Source organism: Mesocricetus auratus, unplaced genomic scaffold (assembly GCF_017639785.1).
Source record: "Mesocricetus auratus isolate SY011 unplaced genomic scaffold, BCM_Maur_2.0 Super-Scaffold_100008, whole genome shotgun sequence".
In the NCBI taxonomy this organism is placed as follows: domain Eukaryota; kingdom Metazoa; phylum Chordata; class Mammalia; order Rodentia; family Cricetidae; genus Mesocricetus; species Mesocricetus auratus.
Genome location: NW_024429192.1, coordinates 71,680,725 through 71,697,595, shown reverse-complemented (window position 1 = coordinate 71,697,595; position 16,871 = coordinate 71,680,725). Strand labels below are relative to the sequence as shown.

The 16,871-nt window shown below is 39.2% G+C and overlaps 2 protein-coding genes across 11 annotated transcripts in view; both read left to right on the top strand.

Annotated features, from left to right (window-relative positions):
* The window catches only part of LOC101839749 (Ig lambda-1 chain V region S43), a 612,967-nt gene that overhangs the window by 275,451 nt on the left and 320,645 nt on the right, over positions 1-16,871 (top strand). The window contains exons 1-2 of one of the 10 annotated variants that reach the window (XM_005077603.3): positions 15,071-15,198; positions 15,309-15,628. The exons of the other annotated variants lie outside the window; for them this stretch is intronic. Coding sequence (XP_005077660.2) covers positions 15,099-15,198; positions 15,309-15,628 — 420 coding nt within the window. The 5' untranslated portion in view covers positions 15,071-15,098. Of the gene's footprint in view, positions 1-15,070; positions 15,199-15,308; positions 15,629-16,871 lie in introns of those variants that run through there. 10 annotated transcript variants of the gene reach the window in all.
* Positions 1-16,871, top strand: part of LOC101841371 (Ig lambda-3 chain C region) — a 388,037-nt gene that overhangs the window by 53,999 nt on the left and 317,167 nt on the right. The window lies entirely within an intron of this gene.

The window sequence follows — 16,871 nt, the reverse complement described above, 5'->3', positions numbered from 1 at the left end:
ATACATCAATAAAACTCAGAAAAATCATTTTTTTGTTATTAAAATAAATTGCTGATTTTTTGAGGCAGGATTTCTTTGTGTAACATCTCAGGCCATACTGGAACTCATTTTTTAGATGAGAGTGACCTCAAACTCACAGAAATCTGTCTGCCTCTGCCTCTGCCTCCCCAATGCTGAGAATACAGTCATGTGCAACCACCATCTGATAATAAGAAAAATATTTTAACTTGAAAATAATTATTTTAATTTTATGTGAATGATGGTTTCATCTGCATATATATACATATGTGTGTGTGTGTGTGTGTGTGTGTGTGTGTGTGTGTGTGCCTGATGTCTGCAGAGGCTAGAAGAGGGTATGAGATCCTCCAGAACCAGAATAATAAACAATTATCAGCAATCATGAGAATTCTGGGAACCTAACATGAGTCTTTTGTGAGACCACCAAGCACTAAGTGCTCTTAAAAGCTGAAACAACTCAGTTTATGCTTAAGAGGATGTGGAGAAAGGGGAACCCTCCTCCATTGCTGGTGGGGGTGCCAACTCATACAGCTACTTTGGTAATCAGTATAGAGATTCCTCAGGAAAATGGGAATCAGTCTACCACATGACCCAGCAATTCCACTCTTAGGCATATACCCAAAAGATGCACAATCATACAACAAGGATGTCTATTTCACTATGTTTATAGCAGCACTATTTGTAATAGCCATAACCTGGAAGCAACCTAGATGCCCCTCAACTGAAGAGTGGATAGAGAAAATGTGGTACATTCATACAGTGGAGTAGTACTCAGCCTGGAGGGGAGGGCAATGGAATCTTGAAATTTGCAGGCAAATGAATAGCACTAGGAGAAACCATCCTGAGTGAGGTAACCCAGTCACAAAAAGACAAACATGGTATGTGCTCACTAATATATGGATTTTAGACATGGATCAGGGGAGTGTCCGCATACAATCCCACTACCAGAGAGTCTGGGAAACAGGAAGGACCCTAAGAGAGATATGCATGGTACTCCTGAGATGGTGGAATGAGGCGAGATCTCCTGAGCAGATTGGGAGTATGAATGGCAGGGAGAAGGAGCCAGAAAAAAAGAGAGGGGAAGAAGATGGGAGAGGAGGACCTGGGGGAGCAGGAAGATTGAGTTGGGGGAAGACTAGAGGAGAGCAAGATGAGAGATGCCATAATAGAGGGAGTCATTCTAGGTTTGAGGGGAGATCTGGCACTAGTGAGATTTCCAGAGATTTACAAGGATGACACCAACTGGCAAAGTAAGCAATAATGGAGACACTACCTTAAATGCTCCTCCCTGATACTGCTTTTGATGACTATCTTATATACCACCCTAGAATCTCCATACAGTGACAGATGGAAGCAGAGGCAGACACCCACAGTTAAACACTGAACTTAATTCATGGAACCCAGTGACAGAGAGGGAGGAGTGATGAACAAAGTCGTCTAGACTGGGCTGGTGAAACCCAGAGAAACAGCTGACCTGAACAAGGGGGAGATCTTGGGCCCCATCCTTATGGCTGAGAGGCCAGCATGGGACTGATCCAAATCCCCCTGAATGTGGATGTCAGTGAGGATACCAAGGCAATCTATGGGGCTTTGGATAGTAGATCAGTATTTATCCCTGGCACACAAATGGACTCTGGGCACCCATCATACAATGAGGGATGCTCTCTCAATCTGGACACTTTGGGGAGGTCCTGGGCCCTCCCCGGAATGAAATGACAAACTCTAGAGATCCCCATGGAGGGCCTTACCCTCCCTGGGGAATGGAGTGGTGATTGGGTGGGGGGTTGGAGAGCTCGGAGGGGGAATGGGTGTGGGAGGAGGGAGAGGGAGCTTGGACTGACATGGGAAGCAAGTTTTTTTCTAATTTAAATATATAATTAAAAAGTGTTTTTAAAAAACTGAAACATCTCTCAAAACCAAACTTCAGATAATTTTAACATATTTAAATGTCTATTCCACTAGACTGCAGAGTCTAAAAGAAATGGGTAAATTTCTAGATGCATATGAAATACCAAAATTAAGTCAAAATGAAATAAACAACTTAAGTATATCCATACCAGTAATGAGATTGAAGCAATAATTAAAAACCTTCCAACTAAAAGTACTGAGTATCAATTGGTTTTACTGAAAAATTCAACCAGATCTTCAAATTATGAGTTCTACCACCAATTGTATTCACCTTTTCCATGAAGTCAAGATAAGTTTGCCAAAATCTTTATGATGTCAGTGGTGCCTTCTTTATAGCCCTGCTAGTTTTAACCTCCATGGGAAGTGTGGCTTCTCCCCCAAGTTTCAGGGAAAGCAGCTGTCTGTGGCTACATCATGTTGAACAAGCAGAGTCCTAATGTGGTGATCCTAGTGTGTGAGTTGCAATTGATGGCAGGGACACAGAGTCTCAGGCACCCAACACCTAATGGATGAGGGTCTCAGCTATCTAATTCTCTTCAAAATCCCAATGTTGCATTTACATATTTTGCAATAAAATTCCATGGCAGAAACTACTTATGATAAACATGTTTGGGAACACAGAAATCTATTGCACAGAGAACTGAGAGGTGAATGATCTGCTTCCCACCTTGAACACACATCTACCAGGCCATGTTCCAGGGCAAAACGCTGGCCCTTCACCACCCATCTCAGCCACACATCTGGTCAGCAGGAAAGACACCTGCAGGCAGGCTACACCAACAGGCCCCCACAGGACTCTGTAACCTACAAATTCCACTCCACTTCTAATCCCACCCATCCCCAGTGACCTCAGCAACTCCCTAGGATACAGGTATCTACTGCACAGAGAGGGCTGAGAGAGAGGACTAACAGGGTTGGAACAAGAAACAAAGACACTGCCTATACCAAGAAGAAGAAGAGATGGGTATATGTAAATACAAGAATACATTCAAGAAACTAATGAGCAATTTGGCTACATCAGAACCTATTCATACTACACCAGGAAGACCTGAACATCCCAACTCAGAAGAAGCAGAAGAAAAAACCTTAAAATTTACTTGATAAAGATGATGGAGGCCCTTAAAGAAAAGAATCAAGAATTCACTTAAAGAATTAGAGGAAAAGACAAACAAAAAGTTGGAAGAAATCAATAAATCCTTTAAAGAAAACCAACAAACAAAACAAAACAAAACAAAAACAAACAAAAGACAGCCCAAGACTTGAAAGTAGAAGGGGCGGTAATAAAAAAAAAAACCACAAATGAGAGAATTCTGGAAATGTAAAATCTGAGTAAATGAACAGGAACTACAGAGAGAATCTCCAGTGTTGAAGATATGATAGAGGAAATAGACTAATCAGTCAAAGAAAACATTAAAACCAACAAACTCATAACACAAAATGTCCAGGAATTCTGGGATACCATGAAAGATCAAACATAAGTATAATAGGGATACAAAAAGGGTAAGAATACCAGCTCAAAGGCACAGAAAATATTTTTAAAAATCATAGCAAAAAACTAAAGAAGGAAATGTCTATGAAGATATGAAGCTTACTAAACAAATGAACCAAAAAACTCTCCAACCACAAAATAATCTAAACACAAAATATACAGAAGATACAAAGAATATTAAGAGCTGCAAAGTAAAAAGGTAAAGTAACATATAAAGGCAGACCTATCAGAATACCACTTGACTTCTCAATGGAGACACTCAAATCCAGAAGTTCCTGGACAGATATTATGCAGACTCTAAGAGATCATGGATTCCAGCTCAGACTACTATATCCAGCAAAACTTTTGATTAACATAGATAGAGAAAACAAGATATTCCATGGCAAAACCAGGTTGAAACAATACCTACCCATAAATCCAGCCCTACAGAAAGAATTACAATGAAAACTCCAACCCAAGGAGATTAAATGTACCCAGGAAAACATAGACAATATATAATCCCACACCATCAAATCATAAAGAAAGGAAACACACAAACACCACCTCCACCATCACCAAAAAACAGAAGAAATCAACAATCACTGGTCATTATTATAACTTAATATCAATCAATTCACCCGACCTATAAAAAGATACAGGCTAACAGAATGGATATATGAACAGAATACATCCTTCTGCTACACACAAGAAACACACCCAGATTCAGGTGGTCTTGATCAGTCCCATGCTGGATTCCCAGGCTGATGCCTGGGATTCAAGAGTTAACCTTTGTCTGGTCAGCTGTTTCTGGGGGTTAAACCAGCCCAGTCTTAATCCCTTTGACCATCAGTCCTCCCTCTCTGTTACTGGCTTTCTTGAGTTCAGCTCAGGGCTTAACCAAGGGAGTCTGCCTCTTCTTCGATCAGCCACTAAATGAAGTTTCTGTTTCCCAGACTCTCTGGCCATAGGATTGTAGGCTGGCACTCCACAGATCTATGTCTAAAATCCATATATGAGAGAGTACATGCCATGTTTCTCTTTTTGTGACTGGGTTACCTCACTCAGGATGATTTCTTCTAGTCTCATCCATTTTCCTGCGAATCTCATGATTCCGTTATTTTTTTCTGCTGAATAGTACTCCATTGTGTAGATGTACCAGATTTTCTCTATCCACTCTTCGGGTGAGGGACATCTAGGTTGCTTCCAAGTTCTGGCTATTACAAATAAAGCTGCTATGAACATAGTGGAACAGACATCTTTGTTGTATGAATGGGCATCTTTTGGATATATGCCTAAGAGTGGAGTTGCTGGGTCTTGTGGTAGGTTTATTCCCATTTTTCTGAGGAATCTCCATACTGATTTCCAAAGTGGCTGAACCAGTTGGCACTCCCACCAGCAATGGAGGAGTGTCCCCCTTTCACCACATCCTCTCCAGCATAAATTGTCATTGGTGTTTTTGATTTTAGCCATTCTGACAGGAGTGAGATGGTATCTGAGAGTTGTTTTGATTTGCATTTCCCGGATGGCTAAGGATGTTGAGCACTTTCTCAAGTGCCTCTCAGCCATTTTAGACTCCTCTATTGAAAACTCTCTATTTAGTTCTGCAGCCCACTTTTTAATAGGGTCCTTTGGTGTTTTGGAGACTTGCTTCTTGAGTTCTTTGTAAATTTTGGAGATCAACCCTCTGTCAGATGTGGAATTAGTGAATATTTTTTCCCATTCTGTGGGCTGCCTTTTTGTCTTGCTGACTGTGTCCTTTGCCTTACAGAAGCTTCTCAGTTTCAGTAGGTTCCATTTATTAATTGTTGATCTCACTGTCTGTGCTATTGGTGTTATGTTCAGGAAGCTGTCTCCTGTACCCATTCGTTCAAGGGTGACACCCACTTTCTCTTCTAAGAGGTTCAGTGTGGCTGGATTTATGTTGAGGTCTTTGATCCATTTGGACTTAAGTTTTGTGCATTGCATGCAGATCGCCTGGGAACTGCACAGAGCTCCCAATCCTGGCAGGATCCAAGCACCCAGACCCCAGGTCTTCTCTCCCACCAACGAGACCAGGAAACCAGAGGACCCAGGGAGACCAGGGGAGTATCTGTTCTGGATCAATTACAACAGGACCCAGCATATGGTCCAGGGGACCAGGTAAGAGGATAAGCGCCCCAGATTCCTGTTCGTCTTCTCCACCCATGGGACCAGCATTCGGACAAGGAATAGAAGAACCACCAGATTATTGGACTTGCTAGCACCCACCAAAAAGGAAACTCTGGTCCCCAGACCAGTAAGGGGCTCTTTCTGCACCCACTAGAAGAAGAGATGGGAAAGAGACAATACAGAAACACAGTCAGCAACAGAAAAACAAATATGACACCGCCAGATTCTAGAGACTCCACACCAGTAAGACCCCAACATTCCAATGCGAACCAAGCAGAAGAGAACGACCTTAAAAGCACTTTCATGAAAATGATAGAGGCCCTAAAAGAGGATATTGGAAAATCCCTCAAAGAAATGGAAGAAAAAACAAAGCAAAAAATGCAAGAATTGGAAGAAGAAACATACCAAATAAGGCAGGAAATGGAAGAAGAAACAAAGCAAAAAATGCAAGAAATGGTAGAAAAACAAAGCAAAAAATGAAAAAAATGGAAGAAGAAACAAACCAAAAAAGGCAGGAAATGGAAGAAGAAACAAAGCACAAAATGCGAGAAATGGAACAAAAAGCAAACCAAAAAATGCAAGAAATGGAAGAAAGAACAAACCAAAAAATTCATAAAGGGCAACAAACGGATGAACAGATAAACAGAAAATTGCAAGAAGCAATGCAAACACTGCAAGGGTTGAAAACTGAAATAGAGTCATTAAAAAAAAAACACAATCTGAAGAAAGGCAGAAAATAGAAAAGCTGGACAAACAGTCAGGCACTACCAATACAAGCATTACCAACAGAATAGAAGAGATGGAAGAATCTCAAGTGTTGAAGATATGCTAGGAGAAATGGATTTATCAACCAAAGAAAACCTTACATCCAACAAATCCTTAACACAAAACATCCAGGAAATATGGGACACCATGAAAAGACCAAACCTAAGAATAATAGGTGTAGAAGAAGGAGAAGAAATCCACCTCAATGGGTCAGAAGGCATATTCAACAAAATCATAGAAGAAAACTTTCCCAACCTTAAGAAAGACAAGCCAATGAAGGTACAAGAAGCCTACAGAACACCAAATAGAGTGGACCACAAAAAAAATCCCCTCGCCACATAATAATCAAGACCCCAAACATACAGAATAAAGAAAGAATATTAAGAGCAGCTAAGGAAAAAGGTCAAGTAACATATAAAGGCAGACCTATCAGAATTACACCTGATTTCTCCATGGAAACACTGAAAGCCGGAAGGTCCTGATTAGATAATCTACCTACACTAAGAGACCATGGATGCCAGCCCAGACTACTATACTGGGCAAAGCTCTCAATCACTATAGATGGAGAAAACAAGATATTCCATGACAAAACTAGATTCAAGCAATATGTGTCCACTAACCCAGCCCTACAGAAAATTTTGGAAGGAAAACTCCAACCCAAGGAAGCTAACTACAACCAGAAAAACATAAGCATTAGAGAATCCCTCTCTACCAACAGCCAAAAGGACAAAGGGGTGAAATTCCACACATAATTCCACCAACAACAACCATCGCAAATCGAAGAAGGATGAGCAATCAATGGTCATTAATATCCCTCAATATTAATGGCCTTAACTCACCCATAAAAAGACACAGACTACCAGAATGGATTCGAAGACAGAACCCTTCCTTCTGCTGCATACAAGAAACACACCTCACCCTTAAAGACAGACATTACCTGAGAGTGAAGGGTTGGGAAAAAATTTTTCAATCAAATGGACCCAAGAAACAAGCAGGGGTAGCAATCCTAATATCTAACAAACTAGACTTTAAAATAAAATCAATCAAAAGAGATGAAGGAGGTCATTACATACTCATCACAGGTGAAACCCACCAAGATGAAATGTCTATCCTGAACATCTATGCCCCAAATACAAAGGCATCCACATTCGTTAAAGAAACATTATTAGAACTTAAATCTCATCTAAAGCCCCACACAGTTATAGTGGGAGATTTCAACACACCACTCTCACCACTAGACAGGAATACCAAACAGAAACTCAACAAAGAAGCAAAAGGTCTAATAGAAGTAATGACACAACTGGGATTAACAGATATCTATAGAATATTTCATTCACATAAAAAAGAATATACCTTCTTCTCACCACCACATGGAACCTTCACAAAAATCGACCACATACTTGGCAACATATCAAACCTCAGCAGCTACAAAAAAATTGGAATAACTCCATGCATCTTATCACACCACCATGCTTTAAAATTAGAATTCAACAACAACACAAATTGCAGAAAACCTACAAACTCATGGAAATTGAATAATGCTCAACTGCACCATCCCTGGGTCAAAGAGGAAATAAAAAAAGAAATTAAAGACTTCCTCGAATTCAATGAGAATGAAGACACAACATACCCAAACCTATGGGACACTTTGAAAACAGTGCTACGGGGGAAGTTCATAGCACTAAGTGCTCACATGAAGAAACAAGAGAACAGTTATACCAGAGAATTAACATCACAGCTGAAAGCTCTAGAACACAAAGTAGCACACTGCCCCAGGAGGAGTAGACACCAGGAAATAATCAAATTGAGGGCTGAAATCAATAAAGTAGAAACCAGGAAAACAATACAAAGAATCAATGCAACGAAGAGTTGATCTTTGAGAAAATCAACAAGATGGACAAACCTTTGTCCAAACTTACCAAACAGCAGAGAGTGAACACGCAAATTAACAAAATTAGAAATGAACAAGGGGACATGACAACAGACTCTGAGGAAATGCAGAGAATCATTAGGTCATACTTTGAAAACCTGTACTCCACAAAATTCGAAAATTTAAAGGAAATGGATGACTTCCTGGACAGCTATCAATTGCCAAAACTAAATCATGAACAGATAAGCAATTTAAATAGACCTATAACCCCTATGGAAATAGAAGCTGTCATCAAAAGTCTCCCAACCAAAAACAGCCCAGGTCCAGATGGCCTCAGTGCAGAATTCTACCAGAAATTCAAAGAACAGCTTATACCAATTCTTCTCAAAGTGTTCCACACAATAGAAGCAGAAGGGTCTTTGCCAAACTCTTTCTATGAGGCTTCAATATCCTTGATCCCCAAGCCACACAAAGATACAACTAAGAAAGAGAACTTCAGACCAATATCCCTCATGAACATTGATGCAAAAATACTCAATGAAATACTGGCAAATCGGATCCAAGAGCACATCAAAACAATCATTCACCACGATGAAGTAGGTTTCATCCCAGGGATGCAGGGATGGTTCAACATACGAAAATCCATCAACGTAATCCACCATATAAACAAGCTGAAAAACAAAAATCACATGATCATCTCACTAGACGCTGAAAAAGCCTTTGACAAAATCCAACACCCCTTCATGATAAAGGTCTTGGAGAGATCTGGGATAACAGGGACATACTTAAACATAATAAAAGGTATATACAGTAAACCAACAGCCAACATCAAACTAAATGGACAGAAACTCAACGCAATTCCTCTAAAATCAGGAACAAAACAAGGCTGTCCACTCTCTCCATACCTTTTCAACATGGTACTTGAAGTTCTAGCTATTGCCATACGACAACAAAGGGGGATCAAGGGGATACAAATTGGGAAGGAAGAGGTCAAACTTTCACTGTTTGCAGATGATATGATAGTTTACATCAATGACCCAAAGAACTCTACCGGGGAACTCTTACAGCTGATTAACACCATCAGCAAAGTGGCAGGCTACAAGATCAACTCAAGAAAATCAGTAGCCCTACTTTATACAGATGATAAAAGGGCTGAAAGAGAAATCAGAGAAACATCACCCTTTACAATTGCCACAAACAACATAAAATACCTTGTGGTAACGCTAACCAAACAAGTGAAAGACCTGTATCGTAAGAACTTTGAATCTTTAAAGAAAGAAAGAAGCCCTCAGAAAATGGAAAGATCTCCCATGCTCTTGGATAGGTAGGATCAATGTAGTAAAAATGGCAATCCTGCCAAAAGCAATCTACAGATTCAATGCAATCCCCATTGAAATCCCAGCACAATTCTTCACAGACCTTGAAAGAACAATAATCAATTTTGTATGGAAAAACAAAAGACCCAGGATAGCCAAAACAACCCTGTTCAACAAGGCAATGTCCGGAGGCATCACCATCCCTGACCTCAAGCTCTATTATAGAGCTATAGTCCTGAAAACAGCTTGGCATTGGCACAAAAATAGACAGGTAGACCAATGGAATCGAATTGAAAACCCGGGTATTAACCCGCACACGTACGAACATCTGATCTTTGACAAAGTAGCTAAAAATATACAATGGAATAAAGAAAGCATCTTCAACAAATGGTGCTGGCATAATTGGAGACTGGCATGTAGAAGAATGCGGATCGATCCATGTTTATCGCCATGCACAAATAATGTCAATTTTTATAAAAATATGCTTCAGCATGACAGGAAAATTTGCTTCCACATTTATTCAATATATTAACACAATTCAACAGATTCAATCATACTGCAAAGATTATGTATTCAAAATTATTTTAGTAATACTTCAGGAGAGTATGATAATTTTAAAATATTTTGGATTCAGAACACATACTGATCTTGCAGTAGATTCAAATTAATTCCTAGCACTCATGTAGAATGGCTCATAATTGGCTGTAACTTCAGCTCCAGAGGGTGATCCAATAGTTCTGGCCTCAGTGTATATATGTGTTGTTGGGTATGCATGGGTGCATTGTGTCTGTGTGTTTGCTTGCATGTACACAGGCACATCAAAAATTTATAATAAAAATAAATTTAAAAACTATTTTTAAGTACTTCAAAAATACTGTTTTCAGGTCTGTGTCCTGAACATGGTACCTAACATATACCAGTCAGATTCTCTATTACTGGTCCATATCTCCAGCCAAATAGGTCTTTCTTTCTTTATCCCTCTCTTATTCTATAAAGCATAGTATATTACCAATCAGAGTAACACAGTCTCTCAGGTGGTTAAACCATGCCATGGCCAAACTTTCAGCAAAGAGTTCTCTGCTGTATAATATCATTAATAAAATAAATGTGGGCCATGTCTAGAGCTTTCCTTTGTGGCAAAAACATTCCCACAGGTTACTAATGTCTAATAAAATTTCATTGACTGTAATGATACTTCAAAATCAAGGTATCCAAAAACAGTAGCAGAGAAAATGAATGAACCAAAATGCAGGGATTATTCCAGGTCAAATGATGAAAGTCTAGGTAATTCTGAGGAATAACATAGAAATGACAAAAGTTAATTTTTATAAAACACCAGAAAAGTTACATTTTGAATGAGTACAATACAAATCCACAGATGCCAACATTGATCTGGGTTAGGTTCTGCAATTATATGGTAAATATTTTTACTCAAATACCACAAAATTCAATTAAAAAACAATTTCAGGTATTTTTGAATTGGAGGAAAATAAGGATCAAAAATGTATATGGGTATTAAAAACAATAAAAATTAAAATGATAGAATTTGGGGTTTAACAAAAGTAAATAACAATTTTGAATAGTAAATGAACCTATAATTGAGGAATGGAAACTCATTCCTGAAGATACCTAAAGGAAGAATTCCATAGTCCAGCAGGGGGCACTGTGCGTTTCTCAGAAATTGGCAAGACCTGAAGTTATCCCCTGGTCCAAATTCACTGTCCAGACTAGAGGTTACAGCTCAACAGGTGCTTCCTTAGAGCTGCCCCACCCTCCCTAAGAGTAGAATGTCCTTGGGCTGAAGATATGTTAATGTAGTTATAGCAAAGGGGTCATACTGCACCATATCACTATGTTTCCAATATCATGAGATACCCAGAATCTAGCAGTATCTGTGAGTACCAGAGGTCTCTGGAGATATACAACTACCTGGATGCCTGTCACATTTCCATTCTTTCCTCCATCTCTGCCAGGTTTCACAGAGATTAATAGCGCTGCCTTTGGAATGAATGATCACTCTCATTTTTTGACTATCAACTATTTCTTTTCAGGGTCTCTTCCTGTGCTGTAGAGATGCTGGGGAATGACACTCTCCAGCAGTTGCTGATCCTCTCTTTCCATACTGGTTTCATAAATATACTCACCAAGCCTCTATGCTCTGATTCACCCAACAATTAACAAGAACTCAGTCTCCTGTCACTTTTTACCTTAAATATAATGTCGTCCTGGGGTTCTAAGCCTACAAACCTGGGGAGAATGCTGAAGTCTACTGCAAGCTACCCTACAGTGGTGCTCAGCACAGTGAGACACACATGGAGAAGCAAGACATAATCCTATGTTTACCTGAGCCTGGGTATAAACCCTGTTCTGTGATAATGGGTTCCCATAACCGGACATTGTTGCCCTCCTAAAGTTAACTCTCCAAAGACAAGAAGGTAATGGGAACTGTCTGCCCTCATTTGTGTTGTACTTAGAGTAATAAAGGAGAATATGTTTTTCAGCTATTTTTTACAGAGAATTAAAAGAGCAAAATTCAAATATTTTATTTTTCCTTTGTAATATTTGTTTGTAAGACTAGTGTCAACAGGTCTCCAGCAAGAAGCATTCTTAGTGATGTTTATACAATTAGATCAAAGTGACATAAGTACTATTTTAGATGTCTAGTCAAATGAGCTTATCCTGAAGCACAGAGAAGCCTCCCTGCCTTCATGACCACGAGAACACAGAGATGTAGTGACAAATTGTCATATTAATCTGATATGGGTGCTCCTCTTTGTGGCTGCTGATCAATAATCCCCAAAGATTGTTCTCAAATAACAGGGTCAAAAGAGCTTCAGGGTGCTTAGCTTAGCATGTTCAATTTGCCAGTCTTTTCTTCAGAAACAAGTGTGAAAAAACTGAAATCACCTGTGTTAACCCAAGTGGGTTGTAGGTTGCTGCTGTTATCCCAGGGAACGAACAAACCAAACAACATTTGTAAAGTATTTCTGAATTTACACTCATTTCCTTGATCTTGACTTATATTTTTTCACCTGGATATTGATACATTGGTTCATATTCCTAACTTGCAACTTAACTGTAAATTTAAATCATTTTCAGTCTTAAGTCATAAATGTATTTTTCTTCTTTTTATATTTTAATACTGTAAGAAATTTCACAGAAGTGAAGCTTCTGGAAGATTCCTTTTATTTAATGGTGTCTACCTGAGTAAGTATTACCTTAATATTAGAAATTCAGCTGTGTAAACAGTGAATTATATGTCACTGTTGGACATGTCTGTCAATTACAGTGGAAAATCTTGAGGAATTTAATCCTGACATGTGATACACACAATTGGAGTCAGGAAATTATTTTGCTACACATGTTGGTAGGAAAGAGGAAAATTTTGTAACCCAGTATCAATAGGTTGTAGCCTGTGTCAGATCAATCCTTGTTAGAATCTGTTATTTCCTTACCAAGAAATTCACCTCATTATTGAATATCAACAATTATAAGAAGGGCATAAAACAAGGTAAAACCACAGGCAGAAAGAAAGTAGCAACAACTTACAAGTTTTAAAAAGTATTCATATATTTGCATATTTATTTAATGATTTAGTATGTTTGCATGTACATGTTTATGAGTGTGTGTGTGTGTGTGTGTAAGAGAGAGTGGGAGATATTGGAGGACAATTTGCATATGTAAGACAATTCCTTCCACTATGGTTGTGATATGAATCAACTCATATTGTCAGGTTTGGCAGCAAGTGTCTTTATATGCTTAGCCATCATACCAATTAGAAGATTCTGCAAAGGCACAATGGACAGCTCAACGTATTGTTTCTATCAGGGACAAAAGAAGCCCGAGCTTTCTTTCTTCCTTCCTTTCTCTTTTTCTTCCTTTCTCTTTTTCTTTCTTTCTTTCTTTCTTTCTTTCTTTCTTTCTTTCTTTCTTTCTTTCTTTCTTTCCCTCCTCCCTTCCTTCCTTTTTCCTTTATCCCTCCCTCCCTTTGTTTCATTATTTCTTTTTTCCTCTCTCTTTCTTTCATTGTGTCAACTAGCATTATTCTGAAGTGATTTATTACTTTATTTAAAAGTTTTTATGCTATATATATTTGATTATATTCTTTCTCTTCCCCCAACTATTCTCAGATCCTTCCCAAATCCCTAATGACTAAATTCACGTTCTTTCTCTTTGGCAAATACAACAAAACAGAAAAGTAACAAAAAATATCAAAACTGACAAACTGAAAAAAGAAAATCAGTCAGACAAAATATACCAAGACAAAATAAAAAGTACACACACACACACACACACACACACACACACACACACACACACACACACACACACTCCATGGAGTCTTTGTTCCGCTGGCCAGCTACTCCTGTGAATGAGGCCTGTGCTAGAGTGTGGTTGATACAGTTAGTGACACCCATTGGAGAACACTGATTTTCCCTTTTCCAGAAGATATGTATTACAGTAACTTCATCATGAAGTGTTGGATTTTTTATCCACTCTGTTTTTAGTTGCTGGGGTATTATCTAGTTCGAACATCCTGCACATGGCCTATGCATGCTGTCATAGTCTCTGAGTTCACATGTGTATCTGGAAGATACTCTTTCATTGGAGTTATACACCAACTCTGGCTCTTACAAATTTTCTGCCTTCTATTCTGCAGATTCCCTGTGGAGAGGAGTTTGACAAGTAAAATCCATCTGGACAGTTTCTTTAACAATATTTGAGTTAAAAAAGCATGTCTCAGGAAACACTACCCGGTGTCCTTCTTGCTCTTGTCCAATCTCCCACCAACAATTTCTTCTCCTATCTTGATTTACTAATTCTTGCTTCACATTTAGTGCTGTACCACTTTCTAACTATCAATCCCCCTAAAGTTCCAGCAGTTAGATAATGCATTTTTATATTAGATGGACAGTAGGCAGCTTCCCCAGAGTTTCTATGGAAGCCAACACATATTCATTCTTCATGATCCTCTTTAATCCTCAATTAAGGACACTATTTTTAATGTCTATTTTGTTTTGCCTTGTGATTCTCTAAAAAATATTCCTAATGTATTAAAGGAGTCTGGCACTATAACATTTATCAATGTAGTCAACAGTATTTACCATTAGGTCTCTATGGGTCAATCTGCAAAGGAACAATGGGGTACAGGAGCATCTTTTGCAACCAGAGAAGGGGAGGAAATTTCTGTGTCCTCAAGAACTGTATGGGAGAAACCGCTGGATAAAGAACTCCTCATGAATTCAAATCTACATACTGTGCCCAGAAAAAGCAAAATCTTCTGACCTTGATTAGGATGTGTTTGATAGTCATAGCCTTGAGAGAAATCAAGTGGAAACAGGCTTCATAGACCTGAATAAGCTCAGTGGGAGTCCATAGGTGCTACTGAAGAATCTGGAGAATCTCAGCTGATAACACAAGTATCTATCTCTTTGTGAGTGCTCATGACTCAACAGGCCCACCTGCTGCAACTACCATGGTCTCTTAGGCAGCCTCAGGCAGGAAGTGACAACCAGATTTTGATGGTAAAAAGACCTAAGAATGGATGTGGTTGAACAAGAAAAATTTGCATGAAGGGCCCTGACAGTTCTCTGAGAATTGTTAAATGATAAGAGAGACCTACACCATTTCAGTCTCCGCAGAGCTCAGTGGTGTCTGCACCATGGCCTGGACTCCTCTCCTCTTCTTCCTCCTTCATTGCACAGGTCAGGAGTCATCTGCACCCTGATGCCAGTTTAGGGAAACTATCTGACAACCAGATACACTCTCCCCTCTTGTTTTACTCCAGGACATAAATGTATTTCTTTATTTTCAGGGTCTTTCTCCCAACCTGTGCTGACTCAGTCACCCTCTGCCTCTGCATCCCTGGGAGCCTCAGCAAAACTCACCTGCACCTTGAGCAGTCAGCACAGCACATACACCATTGGTTGGTACCAGCAATATCCAGGCAAAGCTCCTAAGTATGTGATGTATCTTAAGAGTGATGGAAGCCACGGCAAAGGGGATGGGATCCCTGATCGCTTCTCTGGCTCCAGCTCTGGGGCTCATCGCTACTTAAGCATCTCCAGCGTCCAGCCTGAAGATGAAGCTGACTATTACTGTGGTGCAGATTATAATATAAATGGACAGTTTGGGTGAACACAGTGAACTAGATAAATGAGGAAGCAGGACAGAAACTCTTTTGATTTCTTTCTACCAATGCTGGTCTATGTTAGTGAAAAGGAACATCTGAAGTTCTTAGCTATCATAGTTATTGGGTGTTTTTTACTTATTACTCAAGTGGAGAGACCATAGATCTAGCTATTCCTCCTATACTCATGTGGAAAGAGTGAAAAGGCAAGGATTGTATACAGTGTACTTCTCTATAATAATGATGACTATGTAAAGTCAAATCTGCTGTGTATACAGTTGAGGGAGTGAAAATATCCACCTTTTAAATTGGAGCAGTGAGTTTAAGGCTCTCATAATTACTCACCAAAGTTCACAGTAACCTTTGTTCTTCATAAGATGACTTTCTTGTCTCATGCTTGAAGTATTTTGCAACCATCAAATTGCCAAGAAGTACAGTGTAAGAACATTTAAGGAGACACTGTGATTTGAGCCCCTTATTGCCAGAGAAAAGAAAAATCAGAAAGAGCCATGAGCTCTGTCCTTGAATTTATCTGAACTTCCCCATGTCCCTCTTGGCACTCCCTTTTTTAAAGTCTTTCCAGATATTTAAAAGGAAGGAAAAATTACAGCCTTCTTGTATAATCTGCCCAAATTGTTACATGTAACCCTTATAAAAGGAATACCATTTTATTGGGGGTGACTTATATTTTTAGTGGTTTAGTACATTATCATCATGGTATAAAATTGTGGCATGCATGTAGACATTGTAGTGAAGGAGTTTAGAGTCATACATCTTGACCAGAACAAGAAGTGTTCTGAGATAATGGTCATAGCTTGAACATAGGAATTCTCAAAACCTGTACACACAGTGACACACTTCGGCCAATATGATCACACCTCCTAATTACACCACTCCCTTTGAGCTTATCGGGGCCAATTTCATTGAAACTACCATACATACAGTCTGGTTTTCTCATGAGTTATATTTTTACACTCAGATATATGGAAGTGGAATTATGTTTTGAAGTGTTTATTTTTGTATATATCTGCTCCAATCTTTATTGGGTGGGCATTCTGTTCTTTGATTGCTATAGCCCACTTTCAGTGAAGGTGTGCTTGATGTAGAAGATCACAGGGAATCAGCTGTAGGCCTAAAGGTAAGTGTGGAGAGATGAGAATAAAGGATGGGAAGTTGGTTAATATCCCCACTCTGAGTTACAGTTTAATGTTGCATCTGTGGGTGTTGGTAGTAAATGTTCTATGTACC